The following is a 21445-nucleotide window of genomic DNA, read 5'->3' as shown; positions in this document are numbered from 1 at the left end:
CCGTTGCTGGGTGCACGCCGCCAGCTTCTCGGGGTGTGTTTTCCTCAGACCTGCCCCCAACGGTGGGACCCAGCGTTCTCCACGTCTTTCCTTCCAGCTAGCTTCCAGCAAGGTTCACTAGCCCCTCTCCCGGAAGACACACCCAACTTTCTTCCAATACCCCGCCCCCTCTCCAACCTATTTTGAGGGAATCCCCTTCCTCCTTGCGTAGTCTTTTGAGTTTCCCTTGCGTGCTTAGGGGGCTATACCCAACTTTAGTACAGTTGAGTATCGGCCCTTTGGGATTCACCAGACTGCCTCCTTCTCACCCAGAACTCTTCAGATATGGACCAGGAGGCTTCCTAAGCCCCTGTAGGTAACCTCTTTGCCGGATATCTCCCAGCCTCTTAAAAAAAAAAAAAAAAAGTCAGTCCCATATACCATTTCAGCTCCCCTCCTTCTCAATCCCCACTAGAGCCCCCTCACCTCTCTACCTTCCCCCAGAACTCCTGTAGACTGTAGACAGCATCATCCAGGCTATTCTTGGCAGCGCTCGTCACTCCTGAGGTGCTTTGTAGCATCTTTACAACCTCCTGGCTCTTTAGCTACCTCCCCTTGAGATGCTCCAGTCCCCTTTCCTGATCTCCACGGGGGCTCCAACCCAGGGATATTTTCCTGTAAGTCTTCTGGGTGTGGACAGCCCTTCAGCCTCTTTCAAAGAGCTCTGGTCCCATCCCTACCTCTCTGAATGCCCCTATCTGTCCACTCTCCAACCCAACTGAAGGATTACGGGCTCTCCTTTACTGGGAACTCTTGAGAGTGAACAACTCCCTACCTGTTTCTTGGCCCCTCTGGACACCCTTAAACATCTCTCAGGAATGTGCTGACTCCTCTAGAAGCATCTCAGTCTTTCTAGACCTGAGGATCCTTCTTAGTTCCTCTAGCACTTCAACCCCCTCTCAGTCCCTTAGAAAAATCCCAAAATACCCACCAAGATCCTGTCTCTCTAGTTCCTCCTCCTGGTCCCCCCCCCTCTACACACACACACACACACACACACACACACACACACACACTGGTTTCCTTGTCTGGGTAACCCAAGGTTTCTCCAAGCCTCCACCATCCTAGAGATAGCCACATTCTCCTAAACACCACACCCCCAAGTCTCCGTGGGCCCGGGGAGCTGCAGGATGGCGGCAGGTGTGGCCACATGGCTACCATTTGCAAGGGCTGCAGCAGTGGGCTGGCTGCCCTTAGCCCAGCAGCCCCTGCCCCCTGCACCAGAAGTGAAGGCATCCCGAGGGGACGAGGTTCTGGTGGTGAACGTGAGTGGTCGGCGCTTTGAGACCTGGAAAAACACGCTGGATCGCTACCCAGACACATTGCTGGGCAGCTCAGAGAAGGAATTCTTCTATGATGCTGAATCAGGCGAGTACTTCTTTGATCGGGACCCAGACATGTTCCGGCACGTGCTGAACTTCTATCGCACAGGCCGGTTACACTGCCCCAGGCAGGAGTGCATCCAGGCCTTTGATGAGGAGCTGGCCTTCTATGGCTTAGTCCCAGAGCTTGTGGGTGACTGCTGTCTTGAAGAGTACAGGGACCGCAAGAAGGAGAATGCAGAACGCCTGGCAGAAGATGAGGAGGCTGAGCAGGCCGGGGAGGGTCCAGCCCTTCCATCAGGCAGCTCCCTGCGACAGCGACTCTGGAGGGCCTTTGAAAACCCACACACGAGCACCGCAGCACTCGTTTTCTACTACGTGACTGGTTTTTTCATAGCTGTGTCAGTCATCGCCAATGTAGTGGAGACCATCCCATGCCGAAGCCCTGCACGGCGGCCCACAAAAGAGCAGCCCTGTGGTGAACGCTTCCCGGTGGCCTTTTTCTGTATGGACACAGCCTGTGTACTCATATTCACCGGGGAATACCTTCTGCGGCTCTTTGCAGCTCCCAGCCGTTGCCGCTTCCTGCGCAGTGTGATGAGCCTCATCGATGTGGTGGCCATCTTGCCCTACTACATTGGACTTTTTGTGCCCAGAAATGACGATGTCTCTGGTGCCTTTGTCACCCTACGTGTGTTTCGGGTTTTCCGAATCTTCAAGTTCTCCAGGCACTCCCAGGGCTTGCGGATCCTGGGCTACACCCTAAAGAGCTGTGCCTCTGAGCTGGGCTTTCTCCTCTTCTCCCTGACCATGGCCATCATCATCTTCGCCACTGTCATGTTCTATGCTGAGAAAGGCACCAGCAAGACCAATTTTACAAGCATCCCTGCTGCCTTTTGGTATACCATTGTCACCATGACCACACTTGGGTAAGTATGAACCTTGAATTGGGCAGCAGAGCCTTTCTGAAACATCAGGAAAGTTAGAACGTGGTCTCTATGTCTCTATGGTGATGGACATCGAACCCAGAGTCTCACATGGAGGCGTCACACAAGCAAAATACATGCCCTGCCTCTGCTGCTACTCCCCATTTTGAGACGAGGTTGTCATTCTACGTAGTATAGGCCAGGCTAGGTTCAAACATTATCTGGCTGCCTCTACTTCCCCAGTGTTGGGATCACACATACATATCAGCAAGCTTGGCTTTAAAAACAAAAAACAAAAAACAAAACCTCCTTTTGAGCTCCAGTTTCTTTCTTTCTGTCTTTCTTTTTTTTTTCTTGTTTGTTTGTTGTTTTTTGTTTGTTTGGTTTTTTGAGACAAAGTTTCTCTGTGTTAGCCTTGGCTGTCCTGGACTCGCTTTGTAGACCAGGCTGGCCTCGAACTCACAGCCATCCGCCTGCCTCTGCCCCCTGAGTACTCGGAATTAAAGGTGTGTGCCACCACATCCAGCTTAGTTTTTAGTTGTTGGAAACAGAATTTCACCATGCAGTGGACCTAGACCCTCTGCTCAGATGTACTAGATAGGCAGCACAGTCTCTTTGTGGGTCCCCTCCCTCCCCCCAAAGGAGAATTTCACCGTGCAACCTTGGCTGGCCTGGGACTTGTTATATAGACCTGGCTGGCCTTGAACCCATAGAAACCTGCCTGCCTCTGCCTCCAAAGTGCTGGGATTAAAGGTATGTGCCCCTATGCCTCTTAGAATAAAATCTAAATTAAATCTTTTAGAGTAAAATTTAGGGCTTATAGAGATGGCTCATTGGTTAAGAGCACTCGCTACTTTTGCAGAGGACCCAATTTTGGTTCCCAGCACCCACATGGCAAACAACAGCTATCTGAAATTCCAGTTTCAGAGGATCCAAATGCCTTCTTTTGTCCTCCTCAGGCACTGAATACATGTGGTGCACAAATGTGGATGCAGGCAAAACACTCATACATGTAAAGTAAAATAAATCAATATAAAAAATAAAATTTAGCTTGGTTGGTAGAGTACATCTTTAATCCCACCACTCCAGAAGCAGAAGCAGGTAGATCTCTGTAAATTCAAGGCTAGCCTGGTCTACCTATCTGGTTCCAGGCCAACTAGAGCTATACAGTAAGACCATGTCTAAAAAAAAAAAAAAAAAATTAGAGAATTCAGATGTGGTGGCACATCTTTAATCCCAGTATTTAGGAGGCAGAGACTGGCAGATCTCTGTTAGTGTGAGGCCAGCCTGGACTATACAGCAAGCACTAGAGCATGAGGCTACATAGCATGACCCTATCTTAAAAAAATATGTGGAGCGTTATACTTCAATTTTCTAATTAATCCCCCCCTAGCTCTAAACATATCTTAACTTTTCTGGATCAGATTTTATGAGCTGTCTTTTTAAAAAATAATTTAATTTTTATTTTATGTGCATTGGTGCTTTGCCTGCATGTATGTCTGTGGGTGTCAGATTTTGGAGTTACAGACAGTTGTGTGCTGCCATGTAGGTGCTGGGACTTGAACTTGGGTCCTCTGAAAGACCAGTCAGTGCACCCAACCACTGAGCCATCTCTCCAGCCCTCAAGAGCTGTCTTTGTTGTGCTCTTTCTCTTCATACTTTCTCAGGGTCCTAGTTTCCTTCTCTTTTCTTTAAGACAGCTTTATACTATGTAGCCCAGGCTTGCTTGGATTCACTGTATAGTCCAACTGGCCTCAGGCTCAAAAGCAATCTTCTTACCTCAGCCTCCCAACTATTTGAATTATGGGCAGGAGCTAACATATTAGGCTTATTAGTTTCCATCTTTTTTTTTTTTTTTCTGAGATAAGGTTTCTCTGTGTAACCGTCTTGGCTGTTCTGGACTCGCTTTGTAGACCAGGCTGGCCTCGAACTCACAGCGATCCGCCTGCCTCTGTCTCCTGAGTGCTGAGATTAAAGTTGTGCGCCACCACCACCTGGCCAGTTTCCCTCTTTGTGAGGTGGGGACTGATCACTTAAGAGGATTCAGTGATGCCATGTGAGTTCTCCGAATGCTCCTTGGCACAGGGTACATAGGTATTGGCTTCCTATCACCATTTTTGTACATTCTGCGAATTCATGTCATGTCTCTAAACCTTCTAGAATTGTCTTCTGTGTGGGCACTGCCTCTGGGACTTTCTGATTCCTTGGTGTTTTCCAGAGGATAGTGTCCGCATTTTTTTTTTTTTTTTTTTTGAGATAGATTTTTACTAAGAAGGCCAAGCTGGCCTTGAACTTACCATCCTCCTGCCTCTACTTCCTGAATGCTGGGACTCTAGGCTATATGAGTATTAGTTTTTTACTGCCCATTCCTGAGAGGAAACAGTTGAAAGAGACGCAGCAAATGGAATCACCAAGCTCTCGATGATCTTTTCTTTTTTGAGCAGGAGTATTATCGGAGGTTGAACCTAGAGTCTGCCCAGCTCCCAGAGCATTTTGTTTTGTGGTAGAATCTCTTTTTTTCTTTTCTTTTCTTTCTTTCTTCTTCTTTTTCCTTTTTTTTTTTTTTTTTTTTTTTTTGGCTTTTCAAGACAGGGTTTCTCTGTGTAGCCTTGGCTGTCCTGGACTCACTTTGTAGACCAGGCTGGCCTCAAATTCACATGGATCCGCCTGCCTCTGCCTCCCGAGTGCTGAGATTAAAGGCGTGCACCACTACCGCCCAGCTTGTGTCAGAATCTCAATGTGTACACCCAGCTAACTTCGTATTTATAGTAATCTTTTTTTTCCTTTGTCGTCCAAATGCTTGGAGTATACATTTGTACATTTTATTGTATGTGTGTCTGGTGTAATAGCATGTGAATGGAGGTAATAGGACAACTTTGTAGAGTTGGATCTCTTCTTTTCACCTCTACCTGGATTCCACAGATTCAGTTCAGGTTGTCAACCTTGAATGACAACAGCTCTTTAAGGCTGAGACTTTTTTTTAATGTATACAGTGCTCTGTACTCATGTACACCTGCAGGCCAGAAGAGGGCATCAGATTGCATTATAGATGGCCGGGAGCCACCATGTGGTTGCTGGGAATTGAACTCAGGACCTCTGGAAGAGCAGTCAGTGCTCTTATCCACTGAGCCATCTCTCCAGTCCCCAAGGTGGGGACATCTTGTTGGCATGGGTCATAGGTATTTTTTTACATAAGTTCTCACTGGGTAGCCTTGACTGTCGTGGAACTTTCTATATAGACCATGCTGGTCTTGAACTTACAGAGATTCACATGCTTCTGCCTAAGTGCTGGGATTAAAGGTGTGTGCCACTGCACTCTCACTGAGCCAGAGACACATCCATTCACCTAGATTAGTGACAGGTAAGCTCCATGTCTATGCTTATCTCTGTCCTCCAGGGCCAGGATTATAAGCACATGCCACTGATACAGCTTTTTACGTGAGTCATGGAGATTTTAACTCAGGTCCTCACACTTGCATGCACAGCAGGTATTTTACTGACTAAGCCATCACCCCAGCCCCCTTACAGTATTTTTTTTAAGTTTGTTTTTCAAGACAGGGTTTCTCTGTGTAGCCTTGGCTGTCCTAGACTCACTTTGTAGACCAGGCTGGCCTCGAACTCACAGCGATCCACCTGCCTCTGCCTCCCTGAGTGCTGGGATTAAAGGCATGGGCCACCATGCCCAGCCCACCCCTTACAGTATTTTTAAGACATCGTGCTATGATTCTTCTCTAAATTTCCATCATTAGAATTAGGTAGCCTGTTGCTAGTCAGTATCTGTCGAATGAATGGCTGAATTTGTTCAGTGCCTTTTAATAGGAGTACAAAAGTTTCTAAGAGGTAGAAAATAATTCTAGTTGGAAGTTCATGATTGAATCAAATCAATAAATACTGAGTCCTAACAGTGAGTTGGCCGTAGATATCTTGATGCCTTTTGCCAAATACAGTGTTCAGAACAACTGGGACAGTAGATGCTTATGCCTCTAAAGTGACACATAGTCTGAGGGGACCTACCGTGTAGCTGGAGATGGCCAAGTTATAGAGTCTCTAGAGCAGAGTCCTGAATGTGTAGAAGAAATGAAAAGGTCTGGAGATAAAACTCAACAGATGGAGTACTTGCCTAGTATCCATAGAGCTCTGGCTTCAATCTCCAGCACTACACAGTGGAGCAAGATTGTAGACACCTTTCTGTCTACAATCCTAGTACCTGGGAGGTAGAAGCAAGAGGGTCAGAAGTTCAAGGCCATCCTCAGACACATAGCAATAGCAAGTTTGAGATCTGCCTGGGATACGCAAGACCCTGTCTCACCAAAGTAAAACAATAGCAACAGCGCTACAAAGCACAGGGATAAGAAACCGCCATCTTAGGGTACAGCCTAAGCCAAAGCCTAGAAGCTGCAGATCGCAGAAGCTGAATTTCTCAAAGGAGTTCCAAATGGTCTTGTGGTTAGAAAAAGAAAAAGTGTGCTGTAGGTTCCTGGGCAAATGAACTATGGTGACTCTCTGAGCTTTGTTTTCCTCCTTTGAGAAACAAGCCAGGAGTTGCTTCTGCACCATCTCCACAGGAGAGAGGGGCGGCTTGGAGAAGGCAGGGTAATTTTGAGGCTCCCAATGTTTTATTAGAGGATGCTTTTAAGGCTTCTTCTGGGGGTGGGGGAATCAAAAGGGATTCTTCCTAGAGAGTGTAGAGAAGCCAGCAAAACCAACAGAATGCTCCGAGAGTTTGGAGCCTCTCATCTGCCCTGCGGTGGTTGGATTCTCCCCAGCAGCCTGTATTTATTCCTTGCCTTCCTTTCTACTTGGTATTAGTAGACTTCCAGTTAACAGTGATGCCCAATGCACAGCTTAGATGGGAGCAGCAGACGTAGAAACTGAGGGCAGTCCCATTTCTCATTTGATCCCTACTGCTGGGGGCCAGAGAGGTCATTCTCCACAGTTTGTCTTTTGTTTGTTTGTTTGTTTTGGTTTTGTGTTTTGTTTTTGTTTATTTGAGACAGGGTTTCTCCGTGTAGCTTTGGCTGTCCTGGACTGGCTTTTGAGACCAGGCTGGCCTCGAACTCGCGGAGATCCGACTACCCCTGCCTCCTGAGTGCTGGGATTAAAGGCATGCACCACCATGTCTGGCCCTTTTCCACATTATTTATTTTTTTTTTTTTTTGGTTTTTTTGAGACAGGGTTTCTCTGTGTAGACGTGGCTGTCCTGGACTCACTTTGTAGACCAGGCTGGCTTCGAACTCACAGTGATCCGCCTGACTCTGCCTCCTGAGTGCTGGGATTAAAGGCCTGTGCCACTGCGCCCAGCCATTCTCCACATTTTGAAGATTTATTTTTTTTTTATACTTTTAAAATGATAGGTCTAGTGTGTGTCTAGCGTATTATGCATATAGTGTGTGGGTGTGTGCACTTGAGTACAGGTGTCCCTGGGGTCCAGCAGTGGGTGTTGGATCCTCTGGAGCTGGAGTTTCTAATAGGTGTGAACTGGTTGACAGGGGTGCTGAACTTTGGTCCTCCGGAATTCCTAATCATTAAGCCATTTCTCTAGCCCCCCATTCTCCAAATTTTTCAGTGTAAAGACCTGAAGCTGGAAATAGAGGAGTGGCTCAGTGCTTAAGAGCACCTGCTGCTTTTTCAGAGAACCTGGCTTCAATCTCCATCACTCCCAAATGGTGCATCACCATTGTCTGTAACTCCAGTTCCAGGGAGAGGACACCTTTTTCTGGCTTCCGTGGGCAACAGGCAAGGTACATTTAATATATACTTGAAAAGCACTCATATACATAAAAATAAATACATAAATATTTTTATTTCTATTTATCATTATTATTATTTTGAGATAGGGTTTCTCTGTGTAGCCTTGGCTGTCCTGGACTTGCTTTGTAGACCAGGCTGGCCTTGAACTCACAGAGATCCCCCTGCCTCTGCCCCCGCCCCCCGAGAGCTGGGATTAAAGGCATGAGCCACCACACCTGGCTTCATAAATATTTTTAAAATGAAGTTAGGGGGAGGCAGAGGCAGGTTGATCAATGTGAGTTCGAGACCACCCTGGTCTACAAAGTGAGTCCAGGACAGCCAAGGCTACACAGAGAGACCCTGTCTCAAAAAAAAAAATGAAGTTAGGGCTGGTCAAGAGCACCTACTGCTCTTAAAAATGACCCAGATGTCCCTTCTAGCACCCAGATGGTGGCTTACAACCACCCTTAACTCCAGTTCCAGTGGATCTAACACCCTCTTCTGGCCTATTCAAGCACCAGGCATGCATGTGGTACACATGTAGACAAACACTTAGGCACATGAAATAAAACTTGGGAAGGATGGAAGGAAAGAAGGAAGGAACTGAAGCTAGGAAGGAAGGAAGGAACTGAAGCCCAGGAAGTCCGTGTGCTTGGCCAAGTTTGCAGAGCACATCAGGATTCGGTGGGTGGAGTGAGGGTGGGGGTGGGGATGACTAAACCCCTCTTCTAAGCCTGGCCTACTTTCTGTCTTTTTCAGGTATGGAGACATGGTGCCTAGCACCATTGCTGGCAAAATATTTGGGTCCATCTGTTCACTTAGTGGTGTCTTGGTCATCGCCTTGCCTGTGCCAGTCATTGTGTCCAACTTTAGCCGTATCTACCACCAGAACCAGCGTGCTGACAAGCGCCGAGCCCAGCAGGTAACCGTATTTCTCTTCTGCACCCCGGCACTCCTTCCATACCAAGCATGTGTGCACCCGGACTCGCCTGTCTAACCATCTTGTCTCCTCTCTGTAGAAGGTGCGCCTGGCAAGAATCCGGTTGGCAAAGAGTGGCACCACCAACGCCTTCCTGCAGTATAAGCAAAACGGGGGCCTTGAGGTGGGGAGGGGCCTTTATTGGGGTGAAGGGTGAGCAGGGATAGGAGGGGGGAAAGGTGCTCATTGTCTGGGTTCGGCTCTGTCTGTTCCAGGACAGTGGCAGTGGAGACGGCCAGGTGCTGTGTATTAGGAGCCATTCTGCTTTTGAACGGCAGCATCACCATTTGCTACACTGTCTAGAGAAGACGACGGTGAGGCCAAACAAGATGCTATGTTGGCAGGAGGGAGAGGGTCTTCCTGACACCAAGCTTCCTGCCCCCTCACTGAGATGGAAGCTTTATCATTTAATTGTAGAGATCACATGATGCTTCTGTGTGTGTGTGTGTGTGTGTGTGTGTGTGTGTGTGTGTGTGTGTGTGTGTGTAGACAGGGTTTCTCTGTGTAGCCCTGGCCATCCTAGAACTTGCTCTGTAGACCAGGTTGGTCTCGAACTCACAGAGATCCACCTGCCTCTGCCTCCCTGAGTGCTGGGATTACAGGTGTGCACCACCACGCCCGGCTCACATGATATTTCTTCTAAGAGGCTGAGTCTTGTGGCAGAGGCAGATGATCTCTCTATCTCTATGGGTTCCAGGCCAGCCCGATCTATAGAGTGAATTTCAGGCCATCCAAGGCTAAACAAGCTGCACTTTGTCTCAAAAGAAGAAAAGAAAACAAAACAAAAAAAGAGGCTTCTAGGATGAGCAAGGAAAAGGGACGGAAAGTGGCTTTGCTTAAGCAAAGGCCTGGAAGTTGTGACTCCACTTCCCTTCTGCCCCCAGTGTCATGAGTTCACAGATGAGCTAACCTTCAGTGAGGCCCTTGGAGCTGTCTCACTAGGTGGGCGCACCAGCCGGAGTACCTCAGTATCTTCCCAGCCAATGGGGCCTGGTAGCCTGCTGTCATCCTGTTGCCATAGAAGGGCCAAGCGCCGAGCCATCCGCCTTGCCAACTCTACTGCCTCCGTCAGCCGTGGCAGCATGCAGGAGCTAGACACGCTAGCAGGGCTTCGGAGGAGCCCTGCCCCTCAGAGGTAAGGACCTAGCTTGCCCATTTGCCCGAGGCTGGGAAGTGCAGAATTTGGACTGTGGGTTTGAGATTTCACGATTGGAAGCCTAGCAAGGCAAGCCCAACCCCAAATTCCTCTGGACAAGGAAACAAACTTTTAGTTTGTCTCAGAAACTCTTCCTTTTTCAAAAATGTAACCCAGGGTCTTACTTTGTTTATAGACCAAGTTGGCCTCAAACTCATGTAATTCTGCCTTGGCCATCAAGTGCTAGAGTGCGCATAACACTGTCCGCTCTTTATTCACTCTTTCAGAGACTGGGTAGCAATAGTGGCATATTCCTTCAGCCCTAGCCATTCAGGAAACTAAGGCAGGGGATCACTTGAGCTGGGGATGGCACTCAATGATAGAATATTTGCTTAGTATGCAGGAAGCCTTAGGTTCCACCCCCCAACACACACACACACACACACACACACACACACACACACACACACACACACACACACACAGGCTTAGGGGTTGGGGGGGTGGATCCTTGTGTCCTGAAACGTACATTGTAATAGGAAAAGACAATTGACAGAGAAGTACACAGACTACATGCTGGTTCAAACATTTGGGTTTGTTGTTGTTTTGTTTTGTTTGGTTGGTTGGTTTTGGTTTTTTTGTTTTGTTTTGTTTTGTTTTTTGGTTTTTTGAAACAGGGTTTCTCTGTGTAGCCTTGGCCATCCTGGACTCACTTTTGTAGACCAGGCTGGCTTCGAACTCACAGAGATCCGCCTGCCTCTGCCTCTGACAGTGCTGGGATTACAAGTGTGCACCACCACGCCCGGCTTGTTTGTTGTTTTTCCAAGACAAGGTTTCTCTGTATAACAGAGCCTGGCTGTCCTGGACTCGCTCTGTAGACCAGGCTGGCCTCGAACTCACAGAGATCTGCTTGCCTCTGCCTCCTAAGGGCTGGGACTAAAGGCGTGAACCACCACACTCGGCACTGGGTCAGACATTTGTAAGCAGCAAGATGAAAACTAAATCGGGAACAGTAGCCAGAGCGTACCCAGCAGATGATGATACTGGGTTATCTATTTTTATATTTATTTTAATTATGTATCTGTGTGTGGGTGTGTGTGTACATCCAGGTGCCCTGGAAGCCCTAGGATTCAGATCCCCAGGAGCTAAAGTTACAGCCTGGTGTGAATGCTAGGAACCAAATATGCATTGTCTGGGAGAGCAGTACTCAACCATTGAGACATTTCTCTAGCCTCAGCTTTTTTCTAAAAAAAAAAAAAAAAAAATTATTTTCAGGTTGGACATGGTGGCACAGACCTTTAGTCCAAGCCCTTAGGAGTCAGAGGCAACCCAATCTCTGTGAGTTCAAAGCCAGCCTGGTCCACATAGTGAGCTTCAGGCCAGCCAGAGCTATATGGTAAAAGCCTGTCTAAAAAAATATTTTTTTAATATATATATATATATATATATATGGCTCACAAACATCTAAAATGAGATCTGGTGCCCTCTTCTTGCATGCAGGCATACACACAAATAAAGCACTCTTCTACTTCTATTTAAATAAAAATTTAAAAAGAAACTTTAAAAATATTTAAAATTTCCTTGTTAGCTGGTCATGGTGGTACTTGCCTTTAATTCCAGCATCTGGGAGGCAGAGGCAGGCGGATCTCTGTGAGTTCGAAGCCAGCCTGGCCTATAAAGCGAGTTCAGGACAGCCAGGGCTACACAGAGAAACCCTGTCTCAAAAAACAACAAAAAGCAAACAAACAAACAAATTTGCCTTGTTTAGTACGGGGAATGGAGCCTAGGGTCTCACAAATGTTAGTTAAATACCGTATAACTGAGTTATGTGCAGTCAGATGCAGTTTTAGTAGTGTGGTCACGAAAAGCTTTTCTAACCAGGCGGTGGTGGCGCACGCCTTTCATCCCAGCACTGGGGAGGCAGAGGCAGGTGGATCGCTGTGAGTTCGAGGCCAGCCTGGTCTACAAAGCGAGTCCAGGATAGAGAAACCCTGTCTCGAAAAACCAAAAAAGAAAAGAAAAGGAAAGAAGAAAGAAAAGCTTTTCTGGGGCTAGAGAGATGGCTCAGTTGCTAAGAGCACTTGATGCTCTTGAAGAGGACCTGAGTTTGCTTCCTGGAACCCATGTATAGTAAGTAGTTCTCAACCACCCGTACCTCCAGTTCCATGGAGTCCAGTGCCCTCTTCTGACCTCCGTAGGCACCAGGCATGCATGCGGTGCACATACATATATGCAGACAAAACACATACATCAACTACAGGAAGAGCTTTTCAGGCAGTGTTCAGCCCACGCAAATGCCACAAGGCCTCTGTACCTTGGCCACCTGACAAGGAAACTGCTATGGGCAAATGGGGGACAAACAAGGTAGACAATCAGAAAGGAATGAGGACTCAGTTTTATTCTCACTGGTGCTCACCCCGCCCCCCCGATTTTTGAGGCAAGGTTTCTCTGTGTAGCCCTGACTGGCTTGGAACTCACTCTCCGTAGACTAGGTTGGCCTCTACCTCCCAAGTGCTGGGATTAAAGATGTGTGCCATTACTGCGTAGCTGGTGTAGACTTTTTTGTTTTGTTTTTGTTTTTTGAGACAGGATTTCTCTGTGTAGCCCTGGCTGTCCTGGACTTGCTTTGCAGACCAGGTTGGCCTCGAACTCACAGAGATCCGCCTGCCACTGCCTCTGCCTCCTGAGTGCTGGGATTAAAGTTGGTTTTTCTTTTTTCTTTTTGTTTTTTTGAGACAGGGTTTCTCTGTGTAGCATTGGCTGTCCTAGACTCACTTTGTAGACCAGGCTGGTCTCAAACTCACAGCCATCCCTTGCCTCTGTCTCCCGAGTACTGGGGTTAAAGGTGTGTACCACCATGCCGGGCTCTTCTAGTGTAGATTTTAACTTTTTTGTTTTGGTTTGGTTTGGTTTTGAGACAGAGTTTCTCTGTGTAGCCTTGACTGTTCTGGACTCTGTAGACCAGGCTGGCCTCAACTCACAGAGATCCACCTGCCTCTGCCTCTGCCTCCCCAAGTGCTGGGATTAAAGGTGTGTGCCGCCATGCCTGACTGATTTTTAACTTTTTGTTTGGTTTGTTTTTGAAGTAGAGTCTCATTAGACTGGCCTCAGACTCATGGTCTGCCTGCCTTAACCTGGTGAGTGCCAGAATTACTGGTGTTTACCACCAGTACCTGTTCCTAGTATAGACTCTTAAAGTAATTTTGGCATCATTAAGGATAACAATAGAGGGACTGGGGAGATGTCTCTGTGCTTAACAGTACTTATTTCAAGGGGCAGTGGTGGTGCATGCCTCTGATCACAGTCACTATTTGGGAAGTAGAGGCAGGCAGATCTTTGTGAGTTTGAGGCCAGCCTGGTTTACAGAGTGAGTGTCAGAACAGCCAAGGCTACACAGAGAAACCCTGTCTAGAAAAAAAAAAACCAAAAACCAAAACCAAAACTAACAACAAAAGAGTACTTATTGCTCTTGCTGAGGATCTGGGTTCAATTCCCAACACCCACAACCACCCATAACTACAGTTTCAGGTGATTTTATGCGCTGTCCTGGTATCCTTGGGGACCAAGAATGCATGTGGTACACAGACAAACATTTGTCTCTGGATTTAATCCCCACCATCACACAAAAATGTGTGTGTGTGTGTGTGTGTGTGTGTGTGTGTGTGTGTGTGTGTGTGTGTAATATGTTCAGGCACTTTGTATCATTTATTATTTCATTTGGTCTCTACCATAACCCTATGAGGTAAGGAATTTTTTTGTTTTGTTTTGTTTTTCGAGACAAGTTTTCTCTGTGTAACAGCTCTGGCTATCCTGGAACTCACTTTGTAGCCCAGGCTGGCCTCAAACTCATGGAGATCCACCTGCCTCTGCCTCCCAAGTGCTGGGATTAAAGGCGTGCGCCACCACCACCCGGCAAGGTAAGGAATATTTTTATTTCCAAGCTACAAATAAAAGAAGGTTTTAGTGTGGTAAAGATAGGATCATGGTTTGACCCTAAGACTAGCTGACTGCAGAATGCACCTCCTTTGCCATAACTGAGGATGCAGAGAGAGCTTATAGCACAGAGCAGGGGACCCAGTACGTGCTTAATTAATGTGAGGATTGGCATGGCAATTATCAAGATGACTTTTTAAAAAGAGTATTCCATCTTTCCCACCCCTGTTCACAGCCGCTCAAGCCTCAATGCCAAGCTCCATGACAGCCTTGACCTGAACTGTGACAGCCGGGACTCTGTGGCTGCCTTCATCAGTATCCCCACCCCTCCTGTCAACACACCAGATGAGAGTCAACCTTCCTCCCCTGGGGGTGGGGGTAGTGGCGGCAGTGATGGTAGAACCAACACCACCCTCAGGAACTCCAGCTTGGGGACCCCCTGCCTCCTCCCTGAGACTGTCAAGATCTCTTCCCTGTGAGGAATGGGCATGCCCATTCAGAGGGCCTTCTTTCTTCTTGGGAACTCCTTTCCAAAGCCATATTTTTGGGGAGGCAAAGAGGGGCAGACTTGGGGACCCCTCATGCCCCCTGCCAAGAACTATGCAATGGAGTCTCATGGAATGGCCCATCTGGTGGGGGAAGAAGCTAGCCAATGGGAAACGTCACCTGCTCTGGACAGTTTTCCTAGTGGGAGCTGAAGCACTAAGATGCCAGAGGCTCCTGGTCTCCTTGCCCCAGCATGCTGGGACTGGCCTCTCTCTCCTAGCTGGCCTCTTGCATGCTTTTCCCCCTTGGGCTCTCAGAGGCAGGTTCAAGCTTTCTGTAGTCTGCCATTTGAGGTCTGGCCTGACATGAAGAGTTGAGAGTTGCTCTTCTCTTTTGGTCATGCTGTGCTAGTTTGGGGGGGGGATGGTTCAGAGACGAGACCCCCCTCAACTCTCATTTTGCCCTTCCACGGGGCCAGCAATTGCCAGATTTGGAAGCTTGGAATGCAACCATAGGCTGGCTTAATGGCCTGAGGCCTCTGTGATGACCTGCTTCCCGCAATGGCTGAGGGGAGGGGTCAGGCCGCTTCTCCTAACACAGAGATAGCACAAACATTACCACCCTCCCTCCCCTGGCTGCTGGGAGTCCCTGCCACCTGTCCTCTGCTGGGCCTCCAGCAAACTCTAGCAATAGCAGCTGCTGCTGTTAACAATATGCAAAAGCCTCAGACCAATTTGCTGCAGCATCTACATCTGCTCTGACCAGATGGGCCACATCGAATTACTCTCTTGTCACATGTTTTTCTCCTTGGGTTGGTCTAGCGTCTGGGCCTGCTGAGATAAGAGCCAAGCATCCAGCGAGAGCTGGGCTGGGGGTTGAGATCATGGGCTGATGCCATATATTCCTGGGCAGGAGTCCAGAAGTGTTGTGGGCAGAGAGACCTGGGTGGTTCCTGAACCCTGGGAGGGCAAGAAGGGACGTCTCCATGGCTTTCTTCTCTCCACTGTAACTCCTTTCCACCTTTGGTCTTCTCCTCCCTTGTGGTGTCACCTTCTGGATCTGTGCTCGCAGAGTGAAATCTTGCATCATCTCAGGTTCCTCATCTCCAGCTCTGTCCCTCTGAAGCTGGCAGCTGACACAGATGAAGTTTTCATCAGTCAATAAAACCTAAGAGGAGAGATGTGGATGGAGGCTGTGCTGACTCTGTGGATTGAGTTTTTGAGGGCTGGGATTGGCTGAGGGGTTAAGAAAACGCTTGCTTTCAGCAGTGAAGGGACTGGTGTGGGTAGAGGTATAGGAGGTGGGTGGCTAGCCATGTATTCTGTTTTGTTTTTCAAGACACCATTTCTCTATATAGTTCTGGAACTTACTCTGTAGACCAGGCTGGCTTTGAACTCGGAGACCGCCTGCCTCTGCCTTCTAAGTGCTGGGATTAAAGGCGTGCATCACAACCACCCTTCAAGATGTATGACGATGAGGAATGTAGGGAAAGGAAGGGGAGTGGGTTGAAGAGTTGGTCTCTGTAGGCCGGAAGCCGGCCAGAGGGTACGAACACTGATACACCTTGGTTTGTTTTGGTTCTTTTTTTTTTTTTTTTTTTTCTGTCTTTCGACACAGGGTTTATCTCTGTAGCCTTGGCTGTCCTGGACTCACATTGTAGACCAGGCTGGCCTCGAACTCACAGCGATCCACCTGCCTCTGCCTCTGAGTGCTGGGATTAAAGGCGTGAGCCACCACATCCAGCTTATACCTGGGATATTAATGTGTTCCAGGGCCTTCATTCACAGAGAAACCAAGATCTAGAGTTGAATGTAGTTACTTTGAGGAAGAACTTAAGCCCATGCTTCCTGGTCACAAAAACCTACACATTTAACCCTAATAAATGATTTACGTGTTTGCTATATCTCCCTATATCATGGATATCCCCTGTATTCTCTTCTGGATACTGCTTACAGCAGGTGTGTGTGTGTGTGTGTGTGTGTGTGTGTGTGTGTGTGTGTGAGAGAGAGAGAGAGAGAGAGAGAGAGAGAGACTGGGCTGTGTAGAGCACTGAAAAGACAGATCTTGGATTCAGATTGACACATTTCAGTCCATGGGTGACAGAATCACCTTTTGCGTCAAGTTGTGAATTTGAAATAGAGACAGTCTTATTTTTTTTTAATTTATCAAATATTTGTGAACTGCCCATCATGTACTGGCACTAAGGTACAATGATGGGCAAAGTAGCATTATTATATCTCATGTACAGAATTGCACATGAAAGGCAGACAAGCAACTCCCATACACTGTGCTAAGATTGATGAATTAGAGAAACATAAAGATGGCAACCTAAGAAAGATACAGATGGTAACCTAAACTGGCCAGCATACAAGAAAGGAGTTGGAGGTAGGCTGGCAAGAGATGGAAGGCTAAAAATGTGCGTGGAGAGCAAAGTGTGCGCTATGATCTGGAGGTTAGAGAGTGGGCTTAAGGCCTTTGGGGGACCTGAGAGTAGTTTCATCTAGCTGGGAAGGACAGTGCAAGGCTGAAGGGAGGGAAGTAGATAATACAGGCTGCAAAAGGCTTTGGAAGCTGGGAAATGGATTTGTAGTATAAGCGAGGGACCACCGAAGACTCAGAAACAGGCAAGCTCCGTTTGCATTGCGGAAGGATAATTTTGACTATGGGGAGGAAGCTATGGAGACAAAGCCTTGGATGAAGGCGGCTCAGTCAAGGGTTTTTGTGGTCGTCCACTTGGTAGGGGGTGGTGGCTTGGCTAGATTGGTAGCTGCAGAATTGGAAAGTCATGAAGTTCCCAAGATAGGATGAGTGAGACTTGGGATTGTCAGGCAGGCGGGAGTTGGAGAAGAGGAAGCAGTCAAATTTGACTCCGAGGTTTCGTGTTTGAGCAATGATTGGCCGGGGGTGCCTTTTGCTGTTAAAGGAAACATCAAAGCTACTACTACAGTGCCAGATACATAGTTAAGTATGGGGTGAAGGCTAGTCATGAGTTCCGTTTTAGGTGGGTAGTGTTGAACAGATAGCCAATAGGGAACGAGATATATGGGTGTGAAGACAACCGCAAGACGATTCATTGTAATGTTTATAGGCATTTGGCAGAAATCCCTGAACACAGGAGTCCCAATAGATATGAGTCCCCTCCTCCCGTCGAGTCTCAGGAACAGAAAATATCACTAAGACCCATATTTACCCATGTATTACTGATGCCTTTTAGGGAAAAGCAGCATCGTGGTGGGAGGAGGTTGGGTGGTCTTTCTGTTTTGCCTAAAATATCTTTTGTTGGAGACAGTTCCAACATGTAGTCCTGGCTGGTCTTGGCGCTCTCTCTCTCTCTCTCTCTCTCTCTCTCTCTCTCTCTCTCTCTCTCTCTCTCTCTCTCTCTCTCTCTCTCTCATCCCTGGGACTGGAGTTACAGAAGGTTGTGAGCCACCATGTGGGTGCTGGAAACTGAACCTGGGTCCTCTGGAAGAGCAAATACCCTTAATCACCAAGTCATCTCTTCAGCCCCTGCCTTTGAGCTCTTGATCCAATGGCCTGATCCTCCAGAGTGATGATAACCCCGTTTTGATATTCGCTTATGACAGGTAATATCAAAAGAGACAGTGACTTGCACAAACGGATACGATTCATAGATCTCTTCCTTATATGGAATCAAAGTCCAGGATCTTTCTGCACTACCATAGGTCTCAATTTATACAGCGCTTACTATGTGCCATGCACAGAACCAAGATATTTATTGACATTAATTTCTTTCTTTCTTTTTATTTTGGTTTTGTTGTTGTTGGGTTGTTTGGTTGGTTGGTTTTGGTTTTTCGAGACAGTGTTTCTCTGTGGAGTCTTGACTGTGCTAGCCTCATTTTGTGGACCAGGCTGGCCTCGAACTCACAGCGATCTGCCTGCCTCTGCCTTCCAAATGCTGGGATTAAAGGCGTGCACCACCACTGCCCGGCAACATTAATTTCTAACACATAGAGATTATTGCTAATTTATAGAGAGGTAGAAAGAGGATAGATTGGGTGTTAACTGACTTGTTCCAAACACTCAGACCTTTAGGGCCAAGCTAGTGTTAGCTAGTAGTGTTTTAGCTACTCACTATCAAAGATTTTGCCAGCACCACTGGGAGACACCAGCTGCTGACAGTGTTAGTTTGTAAATATTCTCTTCCAGAGTACACTAAGGGTTTTTCTTTTGGGGGACCGGGGCGGGGGGGGGGGGTAAAGACTGTACTGCGCCTGCGCAATAACCATGGGCTTGAGGAGGTCAAAGTGAGGGTACAGGGCTGAGGTGACAGAGAAGGCGCGTCTTTCCGCCAAACACTCGTCTGGCTCATGTCTGTCTAGCGGTTGGCCCATCTTAAGTGATGGACAACATCGTTGAACCAATCACCGTAAGATTACCTTTGTTGCCGGGGTGAAGTAGGGCCCGGACCCTCGAGTTTGCAGATAGGAGGAACCGGAACTGACGCCACTGAGGAAAAACGCTCTGGGAATGTTGATATTTTCCTGTGAGTCTGAATGAGTTCCAGGTGGAATCCCTAAGGAATCGAGTTTTATTTTACACAAGACAGACTATTCTGTTTATTTATAGTACCGATGCCTGTGGGTCAGAACCTTGGGGAAAGTAAAGAACAGAACGGAACCAAAGAGAAAAGCTGGGACCAAGACAGAAGACTTTGAAATTTGAGACGGAGGGCACAAGAAAGCGAGCGCTCATCCATGATTGGCTAGTGGGTGTTGTCAAGGCTTTACGCTACTTCTTTGATTGGTTAGTGTCTGCAGTTGTGACCACGGCGACGATTTTGCCCACGTACTTCCGAGCAAGAGGCGGGACTTGTGTCCTATTGCGCGTGCGCACAGCCCCGGGAGGCCCCACCCGGTAGTTCAAGAACCTGCGAAGGGGCGGGGCGAAGAGGTGCTTGTTTTGGTTGTGTTTCCTTTGAAGCCGAATCCCGGAACAAGGTAGCAGTAAGCTTAGCCGGACTTGGAGGGAGAAACGGCTACGACAAATTTGCCTTGGTACCATCGTATTGGACTTCACATCCGGGATCTCCTCCGGGCGTGACCTGCGTACTGCCTACGGTTCTCGAACCGGTGTCCTGATCTCTTTATCCAGGCCTCGCTCTTCCCATCGTGCTTCGCGCACAACTGTAGCCCCCTCATCCGGGTTTTCTCCCGGCGTTCTCCGCGTCTGGTTTGCTGTGGGGTACTTGGCGGTGCCGCCATGACTATTCTCCCCAAAAAGAAGCCGCCACCTCCCGACGCCGACCCGGCCAACGAGCCGCCGCCGCCCGGGCCACTGCCCCCTGCGCCTCGGCGCGGTGGGGGGGTGGGCGTGGGCGGCGGCGGCACGGGCGTGGGTGGAGGAGAGCGCGACCGTGACTCCGGCGTCGTGGGGACCCGTCCCCGGGCTTCACCACCACCTCAGGGCCCGCTACAGGGGCCGCCTGGTGCTCTTCATCGTTGGGCACTAGCCGTGCCGCCTGGCGCAGTGGCGGGCCCTCGGCCACAGCAGGCTTCTCCACCTCCTTGTGGGGGCCCTGGTGGCCCCGGCGGCGGTCCTGGTGACGCTCTTGGTGCGACAACTGCGGGGGTGGGCGCGGCAGGGGTGGTGGTGGGCGTGGGTGGTACCGTGGGCGTGGGCGGCTGCTGCTCGGGGCCTGGGCACAGCAAGCGGCGGCGTCAAGCTCCCGGCGTTGGCGCAGTTGGCGGGGCCAGTCCGGAGCGCGAAGAGGTCGGAGCAGGCTACAACAGTGAAGACGAATATGAAGCTGCAGCAGCACGCATCGAGGCCATGGACCCTGCCACTGTAGAGCAGGTAAGGACTGCAAGGTGAGGGGCAGCAAGACACAGCAAGTGGGTCCCCCCCACTGAGAAGGGACCCACGAAAATGTTGTTTGAGATTGGTCCAAGAAACCTAGGTCTTGGTGGTGGGGCCTGATGAAACCCTCTTTCTTTTTCCTCCCCCCTCACGGGCTTAGTTTTAGGAGCCCTAAGTAAGCTAATTCAAGATGAGGTTTGGGAGCTCTTTTGCAACCTTTATTTGTCAGGCCTGGTCCCAAGGTCTCATCTGCCTGACTGGCTTTTGGGAATTCCTCAAGAGTTACAGGTAGGTTGGAGCCCTACCTGAGAGGGAAGCTGTTGGGTCTATGGAAAGGACTTTGGTTCCTTTAAAACAAGTGTGAGATTTTCTCTCCAAAGATTTCAACTAAGGTCGTGTGCTCAGAGATAGGCTTTAAGCATACCTAAGACACTTAAACCCTTAAAGAATCTGACATTCTTCATGTAGGGAGGATCCTTGGCTCCTTCGCAGACGTGACAAGTCTGTCATGCATGCGGTCTCCTGGAGTGTCCTAAGCCTCTATTTGGAAACCTAGACCTGTCTAGGAGGTAAAATTCTTTCCCTCTTAGGGGCAAAGAGCAAAACCAACGCCAAGGACCAGAGTTGATCTGTCTCTTTCTTTCTTTCTGAGTGACGTTAGCTTGTGTTTTCTATCAGTGGCCTGAGACCTGCATCCTTGGACAGCGGGGTCCGAGGTTTCTCCTCAGAGATAGGGTCTTTGCCTCCACCCCTACCTTTCAGTTAGGGACCTGAGCCTTTCTTCAAATGCATGAGAGTCAGAACTGTGGGTCATAGTTAATGTTGATGGAAAGACCTCTTTGCTTTGGACTAGGGTTTTATAGGCTGGGGCCTCTTCAGGAGCATAGCACTTACAGATGTACCAGGCAAGAAGGGTTCTCCAGGAGCCACTTTCTTTCGTTCACATCTGGTGTCTATACTTTTGGGGGGCTCATAAATTCCCCTAAGGATATGTGCCTTGCCAATCGAAACTGACTTCAGGGGTGGTGCAACATCTCGATTTTTTTTCCCCCTTCAGTGCATCTGGACTTCTCTGATC

The 21445-nt window shown here is 48.5% G+C and overlaps 2 protein-coding genes across 5 annotated transcripts in view; both read left to right on the top strand.

Moving 5' to 3' along the window:
• Window positions 1-1099: 1099 nt before the first annotated feature.
• Kcnd1 (potassium voltage-gated channel subfamily D member 1) lies at window positions 1100-14963 on the top strand. Its single transcript, XM_051142148.1, has 6 exons — window positions 1100-2290; window positions 8777-8939; window positions 9037-9120; window positions 9212-9310; window positions 9881-10131; window positions 14300-14963. Exons 1-6 carry the CDS (start codon window positions 1170-1172, stop codon window positions 14541-14543), a joined length of 1962 nt encoding a protein of 653 aa, XP_050998105.1. The 5' UTR covers window positions 1100-1169; the 3' UTR covers window positions 14544-14963.
• Window positions 14964-19411: 4448 nt separating this feature from the next.
• The window catches only part of Otud5 (OTU deubiquitinase 5), a 33157-nt gene continuing 31123 nt past the window's right edge, over window positions 19412-21445 (top strand). The window contains exons 1-2 of one of the 4 annotated variants that reach the window (XM_051142590.1): window positions 19414-20122; window positions 20252-20364. In XM_051142590.1, the coding sequence (XP_050998547.1) occupies window positions 19771-20122; window positions 20252-20364 (465 nt within the window). In that variant the 5' untranslated portion in view covers window positions 19414-19770. Of the gene's footprint in view, window positions 20365-21445 lie in introns of all 4 variants that reach the window. The other 3 variants (XM_051142591.1, XM_051142588.1, XM_051142589.1) reach the window with 3 other exon arrangements.

This window comes from Acomys russatus, chromosome X (assembly GCF_903995435.1).
Source record: "Acomys russatus chromosome X, mAcoRus1.1, whole genome shotgun sequence".
In the NCBI taxonomy this organism is placed as follows: Eukaryota; Metazoa; Chordata; class Mammalia; order Rodentia; family Muridae; genus Acomys; species Acomys russatus.
Note: the sequence above shows the minus strand (reverse complement) of the source record. Positions and strands in the feature narration are given on the sequence as shown.

Excerpts from the sequence above, each read along its gene's own strand:
- Kcnd1 (XM_051142148.1), top strand. The coding sequence starts at position 1,170 with ATGGCGGCAGGTGTGGCCACATGGCTACCATTTGCAAGGGCTGCAGCA. Across the intron at positions 8,940-9,036 it reads ACAAGCGCCGAGCCCAGCAG|AAGGTGCGCCTGGCAAGAAT; the intron begins GTAACCGTATTT and ends TCCTCTCTGTAG. Across the intron at positions 10,132-14,299 it reads AGGAGCCCTGCCCCTCAGAG|CCGCTCAAGCCTCAATGCCA; the intron begins GTAAGGACCTAG and ends CCCTGTTCACAG.